General features: G+C 41.8%; 1 protein-coding gene across 3 annotated transcripts in view; it reads right to left on the bottom strand.

Annotated features, from left to right (window-relative positions):
* Window positions 1-2,176: 2,176 nt before the first annotated feature.
* The window catches only part of SYNJ2 (synaptojanin 2), a 53,146-nt gene continuing 34,708 nt past the window's right edge, over window positions 2,177-20,614 (bottom strand). For 2 of the 3 annotated variants that reach the window (XM_033144076.1, XM_033144077.1), the window contains exons 13-27: window positions 20,448-20,529; window positions 19,621-19,761; window positions 17,971-18,163; window positions 16,505-16,663; window positions 15,672-15,828; window positions 15,195-15,312; window positions 13,534-13,752; window positions 11,990-12,068; window positions 9,971-10,139; window positions 9,257-9,436; window positions 8,062-8,196; window positions 6,760-6,872; window positions 5,699-5,807; window positions 5,175-5,377; window positions 2,177-3,851 (exon numbers count right to left, since the gene is read on the bottom strand). In XM_033144076.1, the coding sequence (XP_032999967.1) occupies window positions 3,045-3,851; window positions 5,175-5,377; window positions 5,699-5,807; window positions 6,760-6,872; window positions 8,062-8,196; window positions 9,257-9,436; window positions 9,971-10,139; window positions 11,990-12,068; window positions 13,534-13,752; window positions 15,195-15,312; window positions 15,672-15,828; window positions 16,505-16,663; window positions 17,971-18,163; window positions 19,621-19,761; window positions 20,448-20,529 (2,864 nt within the window). In that variant the 3' untranslated portion in view covers window positions 2,177-3,044. Of the gene's footprint in view, window positions 3,852-5,174; window positions 5,378-5,698; window positions 5,808-6,759; window positions 6,873-8,061; window positions 8,197-9,256; window positions 9,437-9,970; window positions 10,140-11,989; window positions 12,069-13,533; window positions 13,753-15,194; window positions 15,313-15,671; window positions 15,829-16,504; window positions 16,664-17,970; window positions 18,164-19,620; window positions 19,762-20,447; window positions 20,530-20,614 lie in introns of those variants that run through there. The other variant, XM_033144078.1, reaches the window with a different exon arrangement.

Here is a 20,614-nt window from a genome sequence, read left to right as displayed (position 1 = left end):
TACTACGTCCTGATCCAGAAATGTACCTGTGCAGAAGTAACCTGTGTGCATGGCTGCTTAATTGTCCAATGCTTTGAGAATGCTTGTGAACTGTTTGGAGAAGCACAAGGCAACTTTTAAGACCGACAATGTTGTTTCTTACTATAAAATACACTTTTACCTTCATGGCCTGCTTGTGAGGTTCCCAGTGTCAGCTGGCTGACCACTGTTAGTGATGAAAAGTTGCAGAAGACTCATAGGTCCAATTCACCAAGGACTTCCTTTACTTTATGCTGCAGAGAAGTGCACACTAAGCTATTGGGGTCTTTAGCAGTTGCCAGTTTCTGTCTATACCGAGTAGCAAACCCACTTTGGGTCCACACCTCATTTAGTGAGAGAATTGGCCTTGGTTGTGCTGATAGATTACCTTTTTTCAGGTGGGATGAGGAGTATGAGACTGTTCTCCCTTGATATGGTAGGTCATGTTATCCTCCTGGGCCATCTCCATGAGTTGGGGGCAGTGGTTTATGGTGGTTTCATCCAAACCAGCAGGCTTCTCCAAATAGTAGCATTGGGTGACTGCACCTCAGACTTCTCAAAATTTATTTGCAGGCTGTTAAAATCACTAGGAGATTTTGGACAAGGTGTCACCAGCTCCATTTTTCTGTAAATCAGCAGAGGCAAAGCATGTATGGAAATGATGCCTGGAGCAATTGTGGACTGGATGAGGGCTATTGCAGCTGAATTCTGACAAAATGGGAGACTCCATGGATAGGTGGTTGCAAGGTCTAGGATTTGGGTTGTGTACCAGTTCTGGATGGGATTGCAATTCTTTTGAAGGAGCAGGTGTGTAGTTTGTGGGTGGAAGCATGTACCTAGAACAATCAGTGTCGCTAGAGGCCCAGCTGACCTTGCTGTCTTAGAGCACCCATTGCCAACTTTGGTTGGGGCAGCAACTTCAGTACAAGGATGGCCTTGCTACAGTGGTCCATTGGTTACTAATCTCACAGTTACTGCTGCAATGCATTGAATGTGGGGCCGTACTTGCAACTGGTTCAGAGGCTGCAGCTTGTGCAAAATGCAGTTCTTAGGCTGCTTAGAATGATCTGCACTGGCTGCCTATTAGCTCTCAAGCAAAAGTCATGGTTTTTGGGTCTCTAAGCAACTTGGGGCCAGTTGTTAAGATCATCTGAGGAGAACCTGCTGGTTCCATGACTAGTACTGTAAAGTGTGACTTGGTGACAATGTGAAAGCAGGCCTTTTGAGTGATAGCACCCACCCCATGGAATGCTCTCCCTTAGGTATTTCGTGGATACATTAATGACTAATATATGCCTCTTTAACATTTATAAGTTTGCCCCAGGTTTCTTGGACCACTGCTCATTTTTGTCATGTACAGTTGTTTTGTTTTTAATCTTATTTTTCCCCTAGCGTCTTGGAAACATTATTAAATATTGTATTTTTATTCAGCAGTACAAACATGGATTAAAAACATTGTGTATCTAATTCCCTCCTGCTTTTACCTTTCTGGCCTCATAGAAGCATCAAATGAAATCTGGCCTTTCGGTTTTGAGGACAATATAATACAAAAACAAAATAAGCCAAGTTCAGTTTCATAAAAAAGAAATTTTATGATATTATTTACAGCCTCAATACAAAAAAGGATAGTCAAATACTTTTTAGTCCCCCCTTCTCTGATCTTTACTATTTAAATACAATTTTTTTAAAAAATCATGAAGCATGTCACTCCATCAAAAGTGATTCCATCCTGTCACTAATAAATTACCAGTCTTAAACAATCACCTGATTCTATAACCCCATTGTCTGATTTAAATAATATGGGAACATGTGCAAGGATTTAACAGTTATCAATAAAATTATCCTCTGCTTTATATCCGTCTGTTCTCTACAATAGTTTCCTTGAGGCTGTATTATGCCAAGGTAACTTTCACTCTCAGGACTGTAGCTCCAAAGGGTGAGAGCTGGGGAACCTTGAGTACAGAAGTCTCTCTCATGTGTACCATTGATATTTCTACATATGCACCTTTAGACTCATCTTACCTTAGTCCAGCCTTCACCAACCTGGTGCTCTCCAGAGGTTTTGGACACCAGCTCCTGCCAGCTGGAGCTGATGGAAGTTATAATCTAAAACAGGGGTCCCCAAAATAAGGTCCGCGGGCCAGATACGGCCCGAGCGAACCAGTTATCTGGCCCGCGAGGACCGGCACGGCGCAGCTGCCCACTTCTGGGTGAGAGGAGGCCCATGCGCATAAGCTATTTCCGGCACCCCGTCAACCCGGAAGTGCGCCCAAAATAGCGTATGGGCACACGCTCCCCCACCCGTTGGCCCGCTTTATCACTCGGGACTCCTACATGGCAGTCCTTGATACCACCAGCAGCACTACAACTACAGCAGCCGTGGTTGACCATCTCCACATTATTCTGTTGTCATTAGGCAGAATCTGCAGGTAATTTCCTCCCTTTCAGGTCTTGGTGGAAAAACAACAGAGCGCTTACTGGCTTGAGCTCATTTGGTTTAAGCTTCCCAGACTCTGCAGATGTTAAGAAGCATGAAAGGGAAGATGCAGAGGCAAACATACTGTGAAATGTTCAGCATGTTTATCCAGAATTATGTCCTACCCAGTTCACTAGGGCCTCTCCTAGGAAGTGTGTTCAGCTTTTCAAAGCAACTGCTGCTGTGTGCCCAAATAGACACAAAATTCCTCTTTAGACATAATGCAGAAACCTCCATGCTATCCTTTTCACAGCAAGGGACAGACAGCCTTGGTATGAAGTACAGAAAGCAAGCAAAGTGCAAATGCGAAGCAATTGTACCAAAAGGCATTGTAGCATGCACACGGAAGAGAAGGTTGCCACTCACCGTACAAATTAAATCAGAATTCATTGGAGGAGGTGTGGAGTGTGAAGTACCATAACAACTCATTTAACTCAGTCCTTCCTGTACCAGAGGCTCTGAGAATAAAGCAAATTGTTTCAGAAAAAAATCTTGTCCTGTTATGATTTGTTTGTTTGTTGCAGAAAAAGCAAGTGGGGGCGCCCCAGGCTCATAGTTTTAAACTGGTGTTGGGGTCTACACAGGCATTTTGGTTCTGGTTGGACGCAACCAGTACACTAGGACTTTCAGAGATGGTGCCGCTGTTGCCCTCTTCACCAAATGTAACCCAGTGGCTGAAATCACTTGCACTGGGGAGTTTCACATCTTTTGGAGCATGTGTTGGGCTGATCGGCAGCGGTTGAGGGATTGACTGATAAGCAATGAAGTCAGTCTCCAGGTCTAAAAGACTGGTGCTCCCTCTAAGAAAGTCGTCATCTGAAAGCTGCTGGTGTTGCTGCTGGAGGCACATGGGCGGAAGAATCTGCAGGCCGCTAATTAACTCTGAAGCCATGAGCCTCAAGGGTTTGGAGTCGTCTTCTATCGTGGCTCCTGCTGCTGCAGGTAGAAAGGGCTCACTTGGAGAAAGTGGGATGGAATCAGACTGAGTGTGAGACGGGTTGTTGTTATTGTTGGAATTAAATGTTAACCCCTTGAGAAACAGGCCGTCACTGCTCTGGAGTACTTGCAGATGAAAATCAGGAGGAGCAGATTTCTTTCTCCTCGGTGGAACTCTTGGAGCATGGGTAGAATTCTGAGAAGGAAGACAAGAGCTCTCCTCCAGAAGACGCAAGGCAGCCGGGTACCTTTCGCTGCTCCTTCTCTCAAGGATTTTGCCCGGGGGGACTGTTCTTGGCTTAGGAACAGGGGCTGCTCTGGTAGGACTTGTAGCAATGGCTCTAGCCTCGAGGCAAGACTCTGGCAGCGCAAAGGAGAAGTGACCAACAGATTGCTCAAACTGCTCTTCTGGAGAAGGAGACTAAGAAAAGGATGTCATAATGTCAATCAGTTGCTATTCAACCAGTCCCATAGTGATTAAAAAAGAGAGAGACAATCTAACATACCCACCCCCAAATTGCTTTGCTAAAGCAAAGCTGATGTACTCTTGACACAGGTAAGATGGCCTTCTCTAATTCTGTACATTCAGCATTCTAAAATCTTAATATAAAATGTGCCAAAATATGGTCATCAAGGAAGAAGAGGTGCCTGCATGCTCAGGTGAACTCTCAAGTTTGCAGAAGTACAAAAATCCTTTCTTTAAAGAAAAAATCTGAAGGGGGAATCCCTCTCATCCTTAAAAACTGACCAATGAGGACTGTGCATGCTTAGTATCTAGTTGGAAAAGATAAATGGGCTGTGGTGGAGGGACAGAACAGAATACTAGGGGAGAACTCAGTTGGCTGTGGAATAGCTGAACACAAGGAGTTAAAGGCTGACCAGCAACATTGACTCTAATTTACTTAATTTATTTTAACATTGTGTAACTCACCCTTCATCCAAAAATTGCATTCAAGGTGTTAAAAATACTGCTTCCTTTTTTGTCACTCCCCTGCTGCTGTGGTGGTATGGAAGTGCAAAGGAGAGAGGGCAAAAGAGAGAGGCAAAGCTACCTGCTCCAGCACCCGGAGCGGCGCACATGCTGTGCACCCGGGGCGGGGCTAGCCACCCATGGGGGCAGAGTGAGCATCCCAGCGGAGGCAGGGCAGTGATGTCACCCCCTCAGGGATGACACCCAGTGTGGGCTGCACCCACCACACCCCCTTTCCTCTGCCAGTGGGCAAGAGAGAGGCCAGCTGAAAAAGCAAGAGGAGTAGGTAGGAGAGTGGAAAGTAGACAGTGACATCTATTTGTCTCTCTGTTGGCATTTACTTAATTCTCCCTTCCCAAGAGAAATGGACACACAAATACAAAAAAGGGCAGAGGAACCCTCTCAGTGTCTGTCTAGGTGATTTCCTGGTTCACACAGAAAAGCTGTTTTTCATGTCCCCAGAACAGAAGTGAGAACTTCCCACAGAAACCAATGGAGAAATCCAAGGTCATAAAGTAGCTGGGATTGAGCAAGAGTGTGTCCTGGCTATTCATCTCACTCCCTACGTAACCCAAAGGTAGCAGTCTTCTTTCTCCTTGATGGTACTTGTGGGGCACAGTTTTGGAGATGAAGGGACTTTTGAAGGCCACATACCTATTAACTCAGCTCAATGACAAGTTCAATTGCAAACTTATACCGACTGCATGTGCCACCCCCAAATTTGCCCTCTGAATATTGACTGAACTCTATAGAAGCATCTAATGGGAGACTTACACATCCTGGCTTCCCTCCCATCCTCTGCAGGGGTGCTGGTTTCTTAGCAGAGGGAACCTTTGGTGCTGGACGCTGAGGTATGAGCACTGGGGGTTGTTGCGGGCTGTGAAGTTGTGCAGACTTTGCAACACCAGGGAGGCTTTCAGATTTAGTGACAGTTTGGGTCCTTCCTGAAATGGGTGCCAAGGCTTCCTCCGGAGTTACTGAAATACAGAATTGTAGAAATCTACTTATCCCACATGCCAGGTAAATTCAAAAGTTTATTTGCCCAAATAGTCTTATTCACATCAACAGATCAGTTTGAAAATGGAGCAATATGTTCAAGTTGAAACAAAAATACAAGCAGTATTGTAATCCAAACTAACAGCTCCTCGGGTTACAGTACAAGAAATGAGAACAGCAGTAAATAATATTTTAAGATGGCACCCAAAAGAGATGTTTCTTATGCATGCTTATGTAGCTCTAAAAAGATAATGTAGAAACAGATATTATCAACATTCTTAACTGAAATTTGTTCGTGTTACCTCCTTTTGCTTGCATCAGGCATCTAATTGCTTCCTCTGCTTCCTGAGGGGTTGTGGTTTTGATCTGCTTGACATTATATGGCTTGCTAATTCCAGTCCGTGATTTTGGCTTACAAAATATTAAAGGAAAACACAAATAACAGAGTGAGTGAGCCCAGAAGAAAATCATGCATATGCCACTTTCTAAAGCAGAGTATAAACAGGGAAGTAGGCTTAACATTTTCAGAGTGGTTAGTTTTTGCCTACCAGCCATGAATTAATGTCAATAAATCCTTCTCACAAGAAGGAACACTTATATATGCTTCATCCCATTCTACTATGCCCTTAAGTCTTCCAATAGACATCCTGTTTAAGGAGCTGCCACCACTGGTGTGCTGATTAGGCCTTGGGCAGGAATGGGAAACCTGGTGCCCTCCAAAAGTTGTTGACTTCCAGATCTCATCAGCCGCAACCAGCCTGGCCAATGGCTAGGGATGATGGGAGTTGTAGTCCAACAGTATCTGATAGGCCACAGGTTCCCCATCCCTGATCTAGGGGCTTCACTGCTGGGGCACCCTAACCCCAGAACTGTATTATTTCTAGGAAAGGTCCTATACAAACGTGTTGTTTCTTTACTTTAGCAAATTGGCAAAGGATGAACAAAGGATGTACTTTGCTGTCATATACTGGCAATGTCATGCTGTGTGAGGTGCTCCTGAAATGACTTTCTAGATGCATGCGCCCATGCCTGAGTGTTTTTTCTGGCTGCCCCTTTAATGTCTTCATCCCACAGATAAAGGTTGCTATGCAACTTCAGCATCTCATAGATGACATTGGAGATTTCAAGCACAATGCACAAAAATAAATAATACACTGGGTACTTGCTAACGTCTGATGTGTCTGTTGACTTTTTAATATGTTGAAATTGTTTGTGATGTTTTAAAAATATGTTGTATATGCTCCCTTGGATGGATTTCTATCCAAAATGGCAGGATATGCATAATTGTAAATACACTGTTTTCTTTTTCATTTCACCTCCTGCCCTCCACCAAATGACTCAACAATTGTGCTGAACTACTCACTGGTTGCTGAGGTGCCCCTGGAAGCAGCTTTGCAGTCTGCAGGATGGAACACAGAGAGTGGCCTCCTGAAGAGATGAACCCATCTGATGTGGATTTTTTAACAGATACTCCAGCTGGAGGAGAGACACCTGTATTGATTTCTGACATTTTGCACATGGGTGTGTTTTAAAAAAAAGTAACAGTGAAAGCACTACAGTTCAGCTATTGATTTAAACAATTCTGGTTCTTGGAGCATGCAACATGTAACAGGTCAGGGGGCAGAATTCTGCCCTAAGCTGATAAATCATTTTAGGTGGAATCTAGCATTCCCCAAGCACACCCTCAAAACCTGTTTCAGGATGCAGGGGGAGGAAGACAGTGGTGGAAGTCCCACTGCAGAAGCCCCTTTTGCTCATGCAGAGCACTGGATACAACCCTTTGTTTGCTCCAGTGGTTAATGCTCAAAGATAGGCTGGGCTGCATCTGTACTTGGGCTTCTTGTGTACAGTGACATATGCAGATTCCCCCACAGCAGTTGGTACTGCTGCTAAGTCACCAGATTGCTCTGCTCCTCTCAGCTTAACCTGTGGAGTGACAGCTGTAAAAGCACACAAATGCATCTTTCATGTGTGAAATGGTGTACTGCGGTTTTGCTCAACAATCTTGTCTCCTTACTGTGCATGCATTATTAGGCACGGTTCAGCTGTGTGCATTAAGTAAAAAAAACCTTCACCTTTGCTGTCATGAATGAAGTACGTGCCACAGGAAACTAGTGGCACTTTAAAGGTTAATAAATGTATTAAGCCATCATAAATTAGTTATCCATTAAGTTGCTGCAATTCCACTGCCCTGTGAAACGCCCTCCCATCAGATGTCAAAGAGAGAAAACAGTTACAAGCAGTGCTATTTTTCTTGAAAAAGAGGTGCTAGAAGACATCTGAAGCCCTGTATTTTTAATATTTGATGTTTTGCTGTGTTTTTATATTTATGAAGTTGCCCAGAGTGGTTGGGGCAACCCAGTCAGATGAGTTGGGTATTAGTAATAGATGATGTTGTTGCTGCAGCAACAGCTCTGAAACCGTGACCCCTTTGGAAATTGTTACAATTGTCTTTTCCTATGGGCATTATTAACTGAGTTTCACCCACTTGGACAGTACGTATCTTTCCATTCAAAAGCCACCCTTTTCTATCAGAGCTTAGGGAGTTAAAAGAAAGAAAGAATGGGATGCAAACACAGAACATGAGACCAAATATCAGACAGTTAACACCCATGCACATTTACTCAAACATTCTACAGAGTTTAATGGAAATGGAGCCCCCCACCTGGAGGAGGAGGTCGCTGTGGTGGCTGAGGCTGCCGAGGCCTGCCTGGGACAGAAAGAGACCTGCTTGGGGAACGACGGCGAAACTCCCCACCTCCGTCCAGCTCTTGTTTCGGTTCGATCAGGTCAGCATCATCTAGGGAACGTGTCAAAATCGTTAAAAAATAGAAAACAGACCAATGCAAGGAAAAAAGCCATGATATCAAAAACAAATGTTTACCCATCAAAGAAGGTAAGCTGAGAAATGAACCAGGAGAAACTTCCCAAGTGTTCAGTGACCCAACATTCAACCACCCTCTTCTGTCAAGCGGCAATGTATCAAGATTGCATCAACTGCTTGAGCCGTTTCTCCCTCTCATTTTTGGGGGAACGAGTTGCAGGGGAAGTCTGGCTTGCAAATGAGGTGGTGTATTCTCTTAGCACTGGGCAGAGGTTTCTGAAATTTATTTGCTTTCAGTGGCATGGAGTTTGGGTCACGTGGTTTGCTCTCAAGGCACAGTGAGACAGCTTTCTAAAAAGGACCAGATGTATATTCAGTGCATATCTAAAAGGCACACAACATACATGTGGTATACAAATGCCCTTGCCACAGCATGTGCAATGCAGGCTGGGATAATGTGATGAAAAGCAGAGGCAAACCGATCAGGTGACTCCAGCTTGCCATCATGGGAAGCTTAATACCAAACAATGAATTCAATATAGATTGAGATCAAGTGGCAAAAGGTGATTGAATATACCTTTCTATATGAAGGACATATTGAAAGAAATAAGACCATAATTATATTTTGCATGGAAGTATGTGTCTGTGTTACATAAATTTAGCTCCTTGGTTTTATTATTGGTTTGTTTTATACTAATAATAAAAACATTGCTTTTTCCCCTCTGTGCTGCATTATATAGCCATGGATGAAAAATACTTTGTTCGACCAGTTTCAGTTCAAAGCTTGTAAAAAAGTCAATAAACAAAACACATGCATGCATGCGCGCGCACACACACACACACTTGATTGGGCTTTACTCAGATAATGAGACTTGACAAGGAACCATTTTTTCTCTGAGAACAATGACAATTTTAACTTGCTCAGCAGGCCACACCCACAGTGTAACTTGTTCATGGAAGCCAGTCTCAAAAGCCCAATCACTGTGCTTTGAACACACCAGTTGTCTAGTCAGCCACTATGCTATAAAGATGTTACCTTTATACGGATGCAGCTTTCTTCCAGCATGGTGAGATTTGTTTGCATGTACCGTGGATGCCACCATCAAACATTCAGGCCCATCCAGCAAATCATCCACTGCTAATGCCACTTCTGTCGTTAGAGGTAAATGTGGTGGCATGTCATCCAAATAATCATCTTCATCATCAAGAATATCACCTAAATCAGAAGATAGAATGGAAATATTGGTGGGAAACTGGACTATCTGTTCTTGGTTCTTACTCTAGTTGCAATTTGTATAAAAAGGAAGCAGGAATGTTTAAAAGTGAGGTATAGTGGCATTTTCCTATAGAAAGGATAGCTAGCCACTCAGGTAAGAATCAGAGGGCTGTGAGGGGAACCTCTGCACATCGATCAGGGCTTTTGAATCCATCTCCTGAATGTAGCCCCATCACATCGCTTAACAAAGCTCTTCCAAAACACCTTCCAATGCAACAAGAGAAGCAGCAGAAGCAACAAGAAGAAGAAATAGGGAAATCACTCCGCTAAATGCTCATTTCTTTTACTGCAGCTGTTTCTGGCAGCAAGTCTCACTATAGGAAGTACAGTGAAGAGGAAGGTTAGCAAATAAGTGTTGCAGGACTGAATCACTGCTCACTTTCCTGATTCCAAAGATACCGATCAAGAGCACACACAGAGACTTGGGAGAGAAACTGAGGGATCACAAATCTATCTACAGACCATGCCACAAACCTTCTGATTCATAATCTAAACTTGTAAAATCAAAATTTTCCTCCAGTAGACAGGAGTTTGCTGTGGGTGACATGGGGGCGATGCTGTCTCGTTTCCTAGTGATTTCCTCCTGAAGGCCCTTCAGCCAGTCCTGGGTTTTAGGCCAGATCTTCACTGTCTTGCCTTTAATCTGCATTGCAAAAAGAAAAAAGGAAATCACTATGCACATACGAGACTCAACCATCAACAGAATGTAAACCAAAAGCCTGTTTCTACAGATTTGAGACAAAAGCTGTCAGCTAAATATTTTAACACTTGATCTTAGCCAAAAGGCCAAGAACTCGGGTTGTCAGTGGAACTTTTGCGATCAATGTCCCTACCATCTGCCAAGGCTATAATAAAAACTAGGTTGTGGGGTATTGAACGCCAGGAACTAACAGTAGCAGCAGAGAAAACATGTTCCCCTCTTTATTTTCAACTTTCTTGGGCACATGAAACTAACCACAATTACCTTGAATTTCTGCTTAACCCTCAAGAAAGAAGGGCATTTTCGCTGGCCAGGTTTAATTCAAATCCATCAAACCTCCTTTGGGGAAGGTTCTCAGGCAGGGTGGAAGGAGAAAGAACTTGCCCATGTGAAGACCACCTGGTGAAAACCCTTGCACATATGGTTCTTAATTGTAAACTATACGCTGATCTCCGTCAGCAATTTCTAGATTAACTCTGCATCCCCAAATGGAAACCAGAGTTGGAGGTCATACATTATCTATTACTGGGGGATGATCAGGAGCTCACCAAGTTAGTGGCTAAATATCGCTATTTGGTTTTTTGTCGTCAAAATACACTGCAGACATCTGATCTCCCTGAAGACCTAGAGATGTGACGATAGACTGCTCTGCCTCCTTTCTTTTAGCAAATGTTTTGTGCCACTGGGGAAGTGGTAATTCTATATTGATTTGTTTTGGATGTTTGTATTTGATGCCAATAAAAGGTTTGATGATGAAAAATATTTTAAAGAGAGTAGGTGGAGCTCTTGATTGGCTAGTTTTGATAGCTGACATGTAGAGGGAAGGTACTATGGCATTTTCCTCTCTTTTGTAATATTCTCTAAGGTTTTGTTTCGTCTTGGTGGTGCCTGAAGTGTGTTCAAGGGCCATTTGCACTGTGACACTGATGGGGAACTAGCCCTGGTTACATAAACAGTACATTGCCTACTCTCTAGAAGCTATGGAATAATTCTGCAATTCTTCAGTGCCATATTGAACTGCTTACTTGCCTAGTCTAATCTGGACTCTGAAAATATTGCTGCTCCACTGTTAATGCCCCTTTCCCAGCCACCAATGATTATGGTAAAACCAGGAGGGCCAAGCTGATTCATCTGTGAAGTAGTACTGCATGCCTCTCCCTCTAAAGAAAGTTGGCCATTTATACAGGCTCTGCATTGCCTACTAATTACACACCACATAAAAGTGTTTATGTTAATGCCAGGTAGGGGGATTTAATTTGTGTGAAAGTGTTTCCTGGAGAAATTTGACCTGTTTTTCAAAGTCCAAGTGTATTGACTTGATCTACCCATAACCAACTTCACTGACATCCTTAAAACTGAGGATGCTTGAAGTTCAGCCTACAAAATGTCACTCTCATACAAAACATCAAGACAATGAGTTTTGTGGAAAATTAAAGACTAATGGATTTACTGTGGCAATGGCATGAGCATCTAGTGAAGTAGGCAAGTGAATGCTGTAATAAATGTATTTAGTCTTTAAGGGATGACAGGAGTCTTCCTTGTCTGAGTAGTCACATCCACCAGCTTATAGTTTTCAGAGATTCAGCTTGTATTAGTAGCTGACTTTAAAAAACAAAAAACCAGTCAACCTGAAACTACAAGCTGGTGTTCAGGGAAATGTCAGCTCCATATTAGAGATGCGGTCCAATGAGGTCTGTAAAAATGCCTGGCATTCAGAGAATAGTGAATGTCAGCTCTCTTTCCAATAGCCATTTAGGTACCTAAAATAGTGCATGGAATTATTATTTTCTTACCTTGACACCATCTACATCAAGAACTTGAAGAGCAGACCTGCTTTCTGCAAATGTTACAAGCATCTGGCCTCCATTGATCCTGACAAGAATAGAAAGAAAGAAAGAGGTGGTCAATCAACTGTGCACATGCCTATTACTTCCTGCATTTAGCCTTGTGAATAGTATAATTGCCTCCAATGTTTTTAGGGCAGATGGTACTAAATTTCTCATCATGCTCATTCAGAGTGAATGATTCTGTATCTGTGCCTAACTGAAAAGCTGGTGTACTGAGATAATGTCTGATATGTTGTTTCAATCACATCTTATGTTCTCACTCTGTGCTTAGAATTAGAGCAGATTTAAGCTGAAGAGGGGAAGCATGAATGACTTAGGTGACTTCTTTTAATATTTATTAGGTAATATCCAGATTGTCTCTGGCTGTTGCTCCCCAGCAACTGGTACATTGCCTCTGAACCTGAATCACCTTTGTTTTGAGCTGTGTACATTATATGTGCAAATAGCTTTCATGACTTGAAACTTTTCACTTTCTTGACCCTGTATCCTTAAATCTGCCATAAGTGTTGCTGGGTATCTAGGAGAGCTTATTGAAAGGGGGCTCAGCACCTTTTGGAATGGAGTTGTATTGCCATATACTAAAGACCACATAATGTTGATCTTAGAAAACATGTATTATTTTTCCTTTGGCACACTTCAGTGATTGCTATGATGATACACTCACAATTGGAGTGACTGAAGAGTGGTAAAAGGGTGAGTTTTTTCAAAGCTTCAGCACAAGGCAATAGGAATTCTATTCCATGCTGATAATCATGGATGATCACAACTAGGTTGTGGGATAAATTCTGGGACAAATAATTTATATACAAGGATGGCGGTGCCTTTTGAATATGTGCCAAGGGTATGCAAATTTGTTAAATAGTGTGAAGATCCGATACGGAGATGTTGCTGCATTATTCGCACGCATACACAATGCTCAATGTGCTCAATCTATGTGAGCAGAAACAACAACACATTATATCAGAGTATAAAAGCTTTTTGTTTGAGGCAGCCAAGAACACAGTGTTCTGACCCACCTGTGTTTGAATTAGGGTTAAGTCCATTCAGCATAAATAATTCAGAAATATACCCAGAACGCAAGAGAAGTGTGTGCATTTTTAAACTGACGCTTTAGTTTGCCCTAAGGTACTACTTCAGGGTAACCTGTCAAGCTTGTCTGACCAATTCTCTAGAGGACACCACTAGCTCTCAGGAGCCATTTCGTCAGATAAACATACAGGAAAGCTGACCTGCCATTTCCTAAGCACAGTGGCTCAACTTTTTGGTCTACTTCATTCTGACCTTCTGTTATTATGGCTGTGATTGATATTAACTAAAAACAATGCTCAATAAAATGTATTACTTGGAAAAAGGATTGTGGCACTGAAATGTCCTGTTGTGACGTGGACAAACTTCCACACTTCACAGAAACTCATTTCAGTCACAGGAGCAAAAAGTTAGAATCCAAGCCACTGGGGTGTGGATTTTTTTTATGAGAAGAAATTTTTTACCTTACAAGTACAACGATGCCATAAGTCTCAAAGATTTGCATTAGTTCGGTACGCAAGTCCTCTGGAAATTCATCTCTCTCTTCAGGGGATGGGGCCTGCAGAGTAACCACAACTGTGGCATCCAGAGGACCCTGGAAGGATGACACTTCCTGGAAAACATTCTCCCGAGCCGCCACATCAACTTCTTGGACTTCTACTTCCACAATAGCTAAAACAGGCCTAATCAGAGAAATAAGAAGTAAGAGATGGGTGAGGGAAACCAATAATTCCAGGGAAAATAAAGAAGTAAGAAGAGAGAGGGAAATGTTGACTTGTTATTAAAAATTGTTGGCACAATCAAAGCAATTTGAAATCAGGCCTGTTTAATATACACTGTTTCCCAATATATCTGACAGTGCAATTATGTAATGTATTTTAAAAAATAAAAATAAAGTATCTGTCCACATAAACATATAAGAATCTATACAAAGAGTTGGTCAACTGGGGAAAAGTCTATGGCCATAGGAGACTGATGGATTAAAGGCCTTGTTCTTCACAGTGGCAGACCAACTCTAAAAAGACAAGACAAAATTCCCTCCTCCGTTGTTGTCAAGTACCCATCCAAATACCACCATTACTGACAGCAACCTCCTAATGGCAGGGTAGCCAGAGGGAGGATTACGTATGGACAGGTGTGTCTGCAAATGACATACAGTCTCAGCCTACTAAAACTAGTAAAGTGGGAAAATGAAAAACACAGCGAAAGTGATTTATGCTTTAATTATGTTACGAAGGAAACAAATCAAGTGTAGAATCAAAGCTTGAAACAAAACATTAGCTTCTTTCTCTTTCTTTCCCCACATTTTTTCATAAAATAAAGTAAGCTTCACATGTTTTTATCCTTAAGATTTGCCATCACAGACTATCTCCTTTCCCCTCTGGGCACCCAGTGAGCACAACTGACTTTCCATGATGCAGCAAGATGGTGGCACAAGATTACAACCACATAGCAGGTGTGGAGTCAGGGAACCAATTGTAAGCCCATCGGCTGAGTGACACAGGGATAGATGGAGGGGGAAAATTGCATATGGGGTTGCCCATGTTGTTTGAAATGCTTTAGTTTTGCACCAATCAGTAATTGATCCAGAAATATGGATTCATATGACAATTTCAATCAGCTGACTGGCTTCACGTGACCATTACTACTTGCTTTTTGGTGTTCTGATAACCACATAATTTTTTTATGAGAAAAGGCTCTAGGATCACACTGATAGCATAGGGTGCCACAAATGGCTTTCTGGGATTCCTCAGAAACCGTCAGTGCTGCACACCTAATTGGCCAAAGGATTTTGTGAGCATGAGCCAAGCACACACTCCTTAGCCTCTCAAACGTGGCCGATTTATTTTATTGTGAATTAGGTCAATCTCGCCAACAATTGTCTGCTCTGCCTGGCAATAGCTCTCCACAGTCCTGGATAGAGATATTTCCTCATGATCATTTTTTTATCTGTGATCTTTTGAATTAGAGATGCTAGAGGTTGAACCTGCTTTGCGTGCTGTTTTCCATTTGAGCTACAGAACCCTCCTTTGCTATGCAACAGTACAGAAAAGCATGACAATCACAGAAACAACAGCATCTCTGCCATTTCAGAAGAGTTATGCTTCTGTTGAGGTTACAGTACCTGTGGTCGCTTGCCTGGAGCTCAGCTCTTCCATAATACATCAAGGCACCAGGAGACCAAATGGGTCTGATTTTGGTTTCTGCACTGAGGTCAGCATCAAAAAGATTGATCTCTCCAGCTTTGTAAAAGAAAACAGAATTCAGTTTCTGAGTTTAAAATCTTATAACTTATGTGGCACCCAACTGTCAGGACACAAAATATTACTATATATATTATTTTAACACGAGTACTGCAGTGGTATGGGCAACAAAACACAATGCATTGATGGTAAATAGTAATTCATTGATGTCCATACAGGGTGACTCAAATGGTAAATATGGCAATTTTGAGTTCTCTGCCCCACAGAGGTGTCAGTTGATACAAAACGATCTAAGTTTGGTACCTGTCTATAATTAAGCTATTACAATACATATCTTCATTTCATGATCCAAATAAAAGTCTATCAGACTTTTTAAAAACTGAAAAGATCCTACCCACCCGTTTTATGAACAGGAAGTTTCTTCCTCCACCAAAGTACTCTGTCAGTCCAGGCTGGAGTTCTGCATTTGTCACTTGTATCATAAGCCTCTGAGCCAACATCGTACTTATATGTTGGACCAAAATTAATAGTTCCTTCATGAAAATCCTTAAAGATCTATAAAACAAATCACAGGTCATCTAAATCGTGGCTTATTATGGTGCCATTCATACAGTATTTTTTTTTCTTAGTATAAAACAGATCTCCACTATGTAGCTCTAAGCACAGATAGCAGCCTGATTACTTGCATTTTTAGCAAAGTGTTTTTGTTTATGTTATGTACTTGAATATGACAAAATGGCAACTAGAAAAATGATCCCATTAAAAAATAATAATCCTGCTTGGCCATTAAAAGTATACATTTGGGTTTGGTTTGGTTTTTTGAAAAAAAAATCCAACCTTTCTAACTTGATTATTATTTTACTATATTTCTCCGCACACACACCCCCCCAAACTGCAGGTAACCTACCTTGATATTTATTTCATAAAGAAGGTAGGACTAAAAAAAAAATTCAAACAAAAGCAACCATGGACCTCTGGCAGCACAAGTTTTAAGAATATCATTGTTTATTAAATGAATAATCACCCTGCTTTCCACTGCAAAACAGAAGGTGGCCTCAATAGTGTCCCTAAGCAGTCGCTCATCCAGACCCAAAGCTGCTTAGGTTCAGCTAGGTTGCTTCATCATGTGCATTCAGATCAGGCTCTGGGCATCTGCTTCAAATAACTAGAGCTTTCGGGTGAATATCTCTTTTATAGCAAATGCTCTTTCAAAGAGCACCAGTCCCCTTACTTTTCCACTGGATTTCTGCTGCTGCAGTTGATCAAACTCCAGGAGTGTCTTCCAATCTTGTCGTTTGAGAAAATAAAATACTTCTTCATAGGTCAAGTCAATGCGGTAGTTAAAATCACCACACCAGAACACATAGTCATGGGAAAACATGCTTCTTCCCTGTTTGTGTGTGAGAGAAAATTGTATTTTCAAGCACAGATTAAACAACAGAATTTTAATCTTCCTTATTTCCGAGTGCTGTTTTAGAATTTTCTTCAGAGTATGGCCCATTAATAAATACTGGGCACTACATTTCTTGATACAACTTTGATCTTTAGTTTCAGTACAGGCCACTATCTTATACTGAAACAATACTGATCCGATTATCTGGCACAATCACAGTTAACTAAGATAGCTCAAGCGCATATGCAAATCTGTTTTGATGACACATGCTTTTAACTTGAAAAATGTGCTTCTACCAACAGAAATGGCCCACATAGAGACATGAGGTGCAATACTAGCTTCCTGGCAGGAGTGTCCCTGACATTTACCAGGAGGGAAATGGAGTGGTGGAGGCATTGGTTCAGTACAAGTGCATCAGTGGAGCCAATCCAGTGCTCCTGCCATTTCGCCCCTCCCACTGCTGGTAAGTGGCAGCAATACTGTTGCCAGGAAACTAGTGTCGTTGGTTCCACCTCTCCAAGTCAGCTACTTCCTGTCCACTAAAGTACAGTGGTACCTCTGGTTGTGAACAGGATCTGTTCTGGAGCCCCATTTGCGACATGAGCAGAACGCAACATGAAGCGCCACGTCTGCGCATGTGCGCGGCGCAATTCGACGCTTCTGCGCATGCGCGAACCGACAAACCTGGAAGTAACCCGTTCCAGTACTTGCGGGTTCGGCGCGTTCGTATCCCGTGACGAACACAACCTGCAGTTATCGTAACTAGAGGTATGACTGTACAATCTTCATATTAAATATAGGTGAAAATGCCCCCTTAAAACTATAGTCTCACACTACTATAAATATAAATTGAAATCAACTTTAATAAAGATTTACTACAATTCTCAACCATCAAGCTTTTGTTTAGAGTCCATTGTTTCAGCTAAATTTAAATGTTTGTTATAAAACCAAGCATAACAAAAACTCAAAACATACCCAACAAAAATATATGCATTCCACATCAAACCGTGTCTGCAGCTATAGCATCACTAGAGGGCACTGTTAATATGGATATATTTTGAATACAGATGTACAAGCTACAATTCAGGCTATCTTTTTAAGGCTTCAGAATCAGCAGCTACAGAATTCCTCTCACACACATGGAAATAAATGTCTGTGCTACATTCCCTGAATTAAGATTGGGGAGAAAGGAGAACAGGTGGAACTTTACACCCACCCGCCCCTGAATATATTTCTTTTGCTCTGATAGTTTTCATGAGTGAGAATTCAGCACAACTCTAAATAAAACATTTCAAGAACCTCACCATTGGAAAGCTCAGCTTCTGTGTGATCTCTTTATAATCCTCATTCCGCTCTTTCACCTGAGACTGACCAGCTGTCAAGTGGCTGCACAGGAAGCATAAGCTGGTGCTATGAAACTGAAAACGGATGGCAACTGCTCCTTTATTGCCAGCTTTCCCTCCCATTCCAGTCTTCACTGTGTCCACTGCTACATCCCTGGGCAGGAGAGAACAGCCCAAGATAAAAAGAAGCATTTGCTAAGGAAGTGTAGAGGAAATACATAGAACAATAGGCAGAGTAGACAGTCACTAGGTTGGATGGCCATCTGTCTTGGATGCTTTAGTTAAGATTCCTGCATTGCAGGGGGTTGGACTGGATGACCCTTGGGGTCCCTTTCAACTCTACAATTTTATGGCTCTATGACTAGCAGCAAAGAAGGATCCTGTGCAAGCCCTGCCAAAATGAATGAACATGGAAGGTCTGACGCATCTACATGGGCCTTACAAAAGATAAACTGCCACTACACTGACTTTATCCAACTCATGTATTTATTATCTTGATGTGATGTCACAGAACTACACTCCAGGTCTCTCCATCTAACACTTGTGACTCTCCTGTGGCCACACCCTCAATGCCCCTGCTTCTGACCCTCCTTGAGTGTTTTTGTCTGGCTGAACTGCGTTTTGAACTCTGATAATGCCTCTTGCTTGTGTGTATGAAGGACAGAGCAGGGTGTTGGTGTGTGTATCTGTGTGCATAGCAACTAGCCTAGCATACAAAGGTAAACTTTACATTCATTGCTCTGCCCACTTTCTCCTCTGGCTGCACACTCACCAGTCGTATGTGGCCACTGGGAGATTTCCCAGAATAAAATACAGCCAACTCCCCTCACCCCCAATACATTTTGACCCATTTTTCACCCATTCAAAATTTCAAAACTCTAAATCACATTTGGCATAACAGCACTTCTAAACCTGGTTTTAAAAAAAAAGTTTCTTCAGCATTAGATGGAACAACTGCCTTGAAAGAAATATATAGAATTAAATAGAAACATTATATATTTTTTAATTTTGCTCAAACTCATTTGTTCACTCTGCCATCTATCTAGCCAGACATATTCAAGATGCATGCCCTTAAGCTTGCCCTAAAATATAGTTTCCTTAATGGAGGGCATGTCAAATTTGAAGACATATCAATAAAGATTCCAAGACTCACTGGCCGTACTGTGAAGAAGTGTGCATGCACACGAAAGCTCATACCAAGAACAAACTCAGTTGGTCTCTAAGGTGCTACTGGAAAGAATTTCCTATTTTGTTTTGGTCGTACTCTGTGAATTATTCAAGCATAATCCAATTCTAAGGGAGCAAGTCATCAATCACAATTCCTGCCCATATTCTTTGAAAATGGAGTTTGCTGCATGAATTACAGTTGGTAACAGGATCCCAACAGCAGAATCCTTAATTCAGTGGGTCTTACTTATGTTTAGGATTTCAGGCTCAATCACTGATTATGAAAGTTTCTTTTAAAAAAAAAAGTGTGTAATGCAAAAGCAGCATGAGGAAGAGTGAGTAAATTCCCACTTAATAATTATTTCCCTTCACTTTCACCAAATTAGTATTTGCAGTGAAAGAAGACTTCTACTTGCTCCCAGTTGCCCACTGCAGGGGATATACCTGATGAAGGGGACATGGAAAGGTCGTGCGAAGATGAAGAGGCAAACACCAACAAGCTGTGCTGATGTCAACAGAATGTATCGATGTGTCCTGGAAAGGGCTTTCTGAAGCTGTTCTCCCCACATCTTCTTATTAGTTGTGCTGCAACAGGTAAACACAAGTGTTAATTGCAGTAGCAGGAAAATTGGATAGGGCATGAAATAGTCTTCACTGGATAGAACACAGGGTTAATTCCAGAGCTTATAAATGACACCTTATTGATAACTCAGGGCTGCATCAGCACTTTATCCAACTATCATGTTCATACAGGATACACCAGTCTTACTCTGCTCCAGAGCCCCTCTGTGCTTCCACCACTTCAGACAGATAAGACAGTAATAGACCAGTTTCTAAAGAGATTCAGAGAAATCAGCATTTTTCATTTCATTCTCTTTCTGCCATGTTTGAAAGGCTGCAAAATCATAGTTATTTATTGCACTGAATAAAGCCCATCTGAGTGTGGTTCACGTATGAATGAACATCACTTGATTATTCAACACTTGATGATTTTCCATCGAATGAATGAATGCAGTTTCTATTTAAATTTATTGTGCTTGAATTGATATCAGGTGTTATGAAAGATTTATTTGTGGTGATTCATCTTTGAAGGCTCATGCATGCATGACAATCATCACTTGATGCCAGAGTCGACAGGTGACGAACATGCATATGTGAACCAGCTATTAGCATTTTGTGAATTATGCACGCACTACTACACAGAGTATAAGCATCTATGTCAATATATGATATGGAGTATAATACAGCTAAATAGCTCAGTTTAAGCATACCTAGCATTGACAATATTCCCAGCATTTAATTCTACCATCTCTTCAAATCCCACAGCAAATAAGTCGGCCGGACAATGGTCATCTATGGTAACAGGAGGAGGGCGGGGAAGAACACATACAAAAGTGAGTTGATGCTTTGTGAATATGTTTCCTTTCCTATTGTAAAA

This window comes from Lacerta agilis, chromosome 3 (genome assembly GCF_009819535.1).
Source record: "Lacerta agilis isolate rLacAgi1 chromosome 3, rLacAgi1.pri, whole genome shotgun sequence".
NCBI lineage: Eukaryota > Metazoa > Chordata > Lepidosauria > Squamata > Lacertidae > Lacerta > Lacerta agilis.
This window is presented reverse-complemented; position numbering and strand designations above follow the sequence as displayed.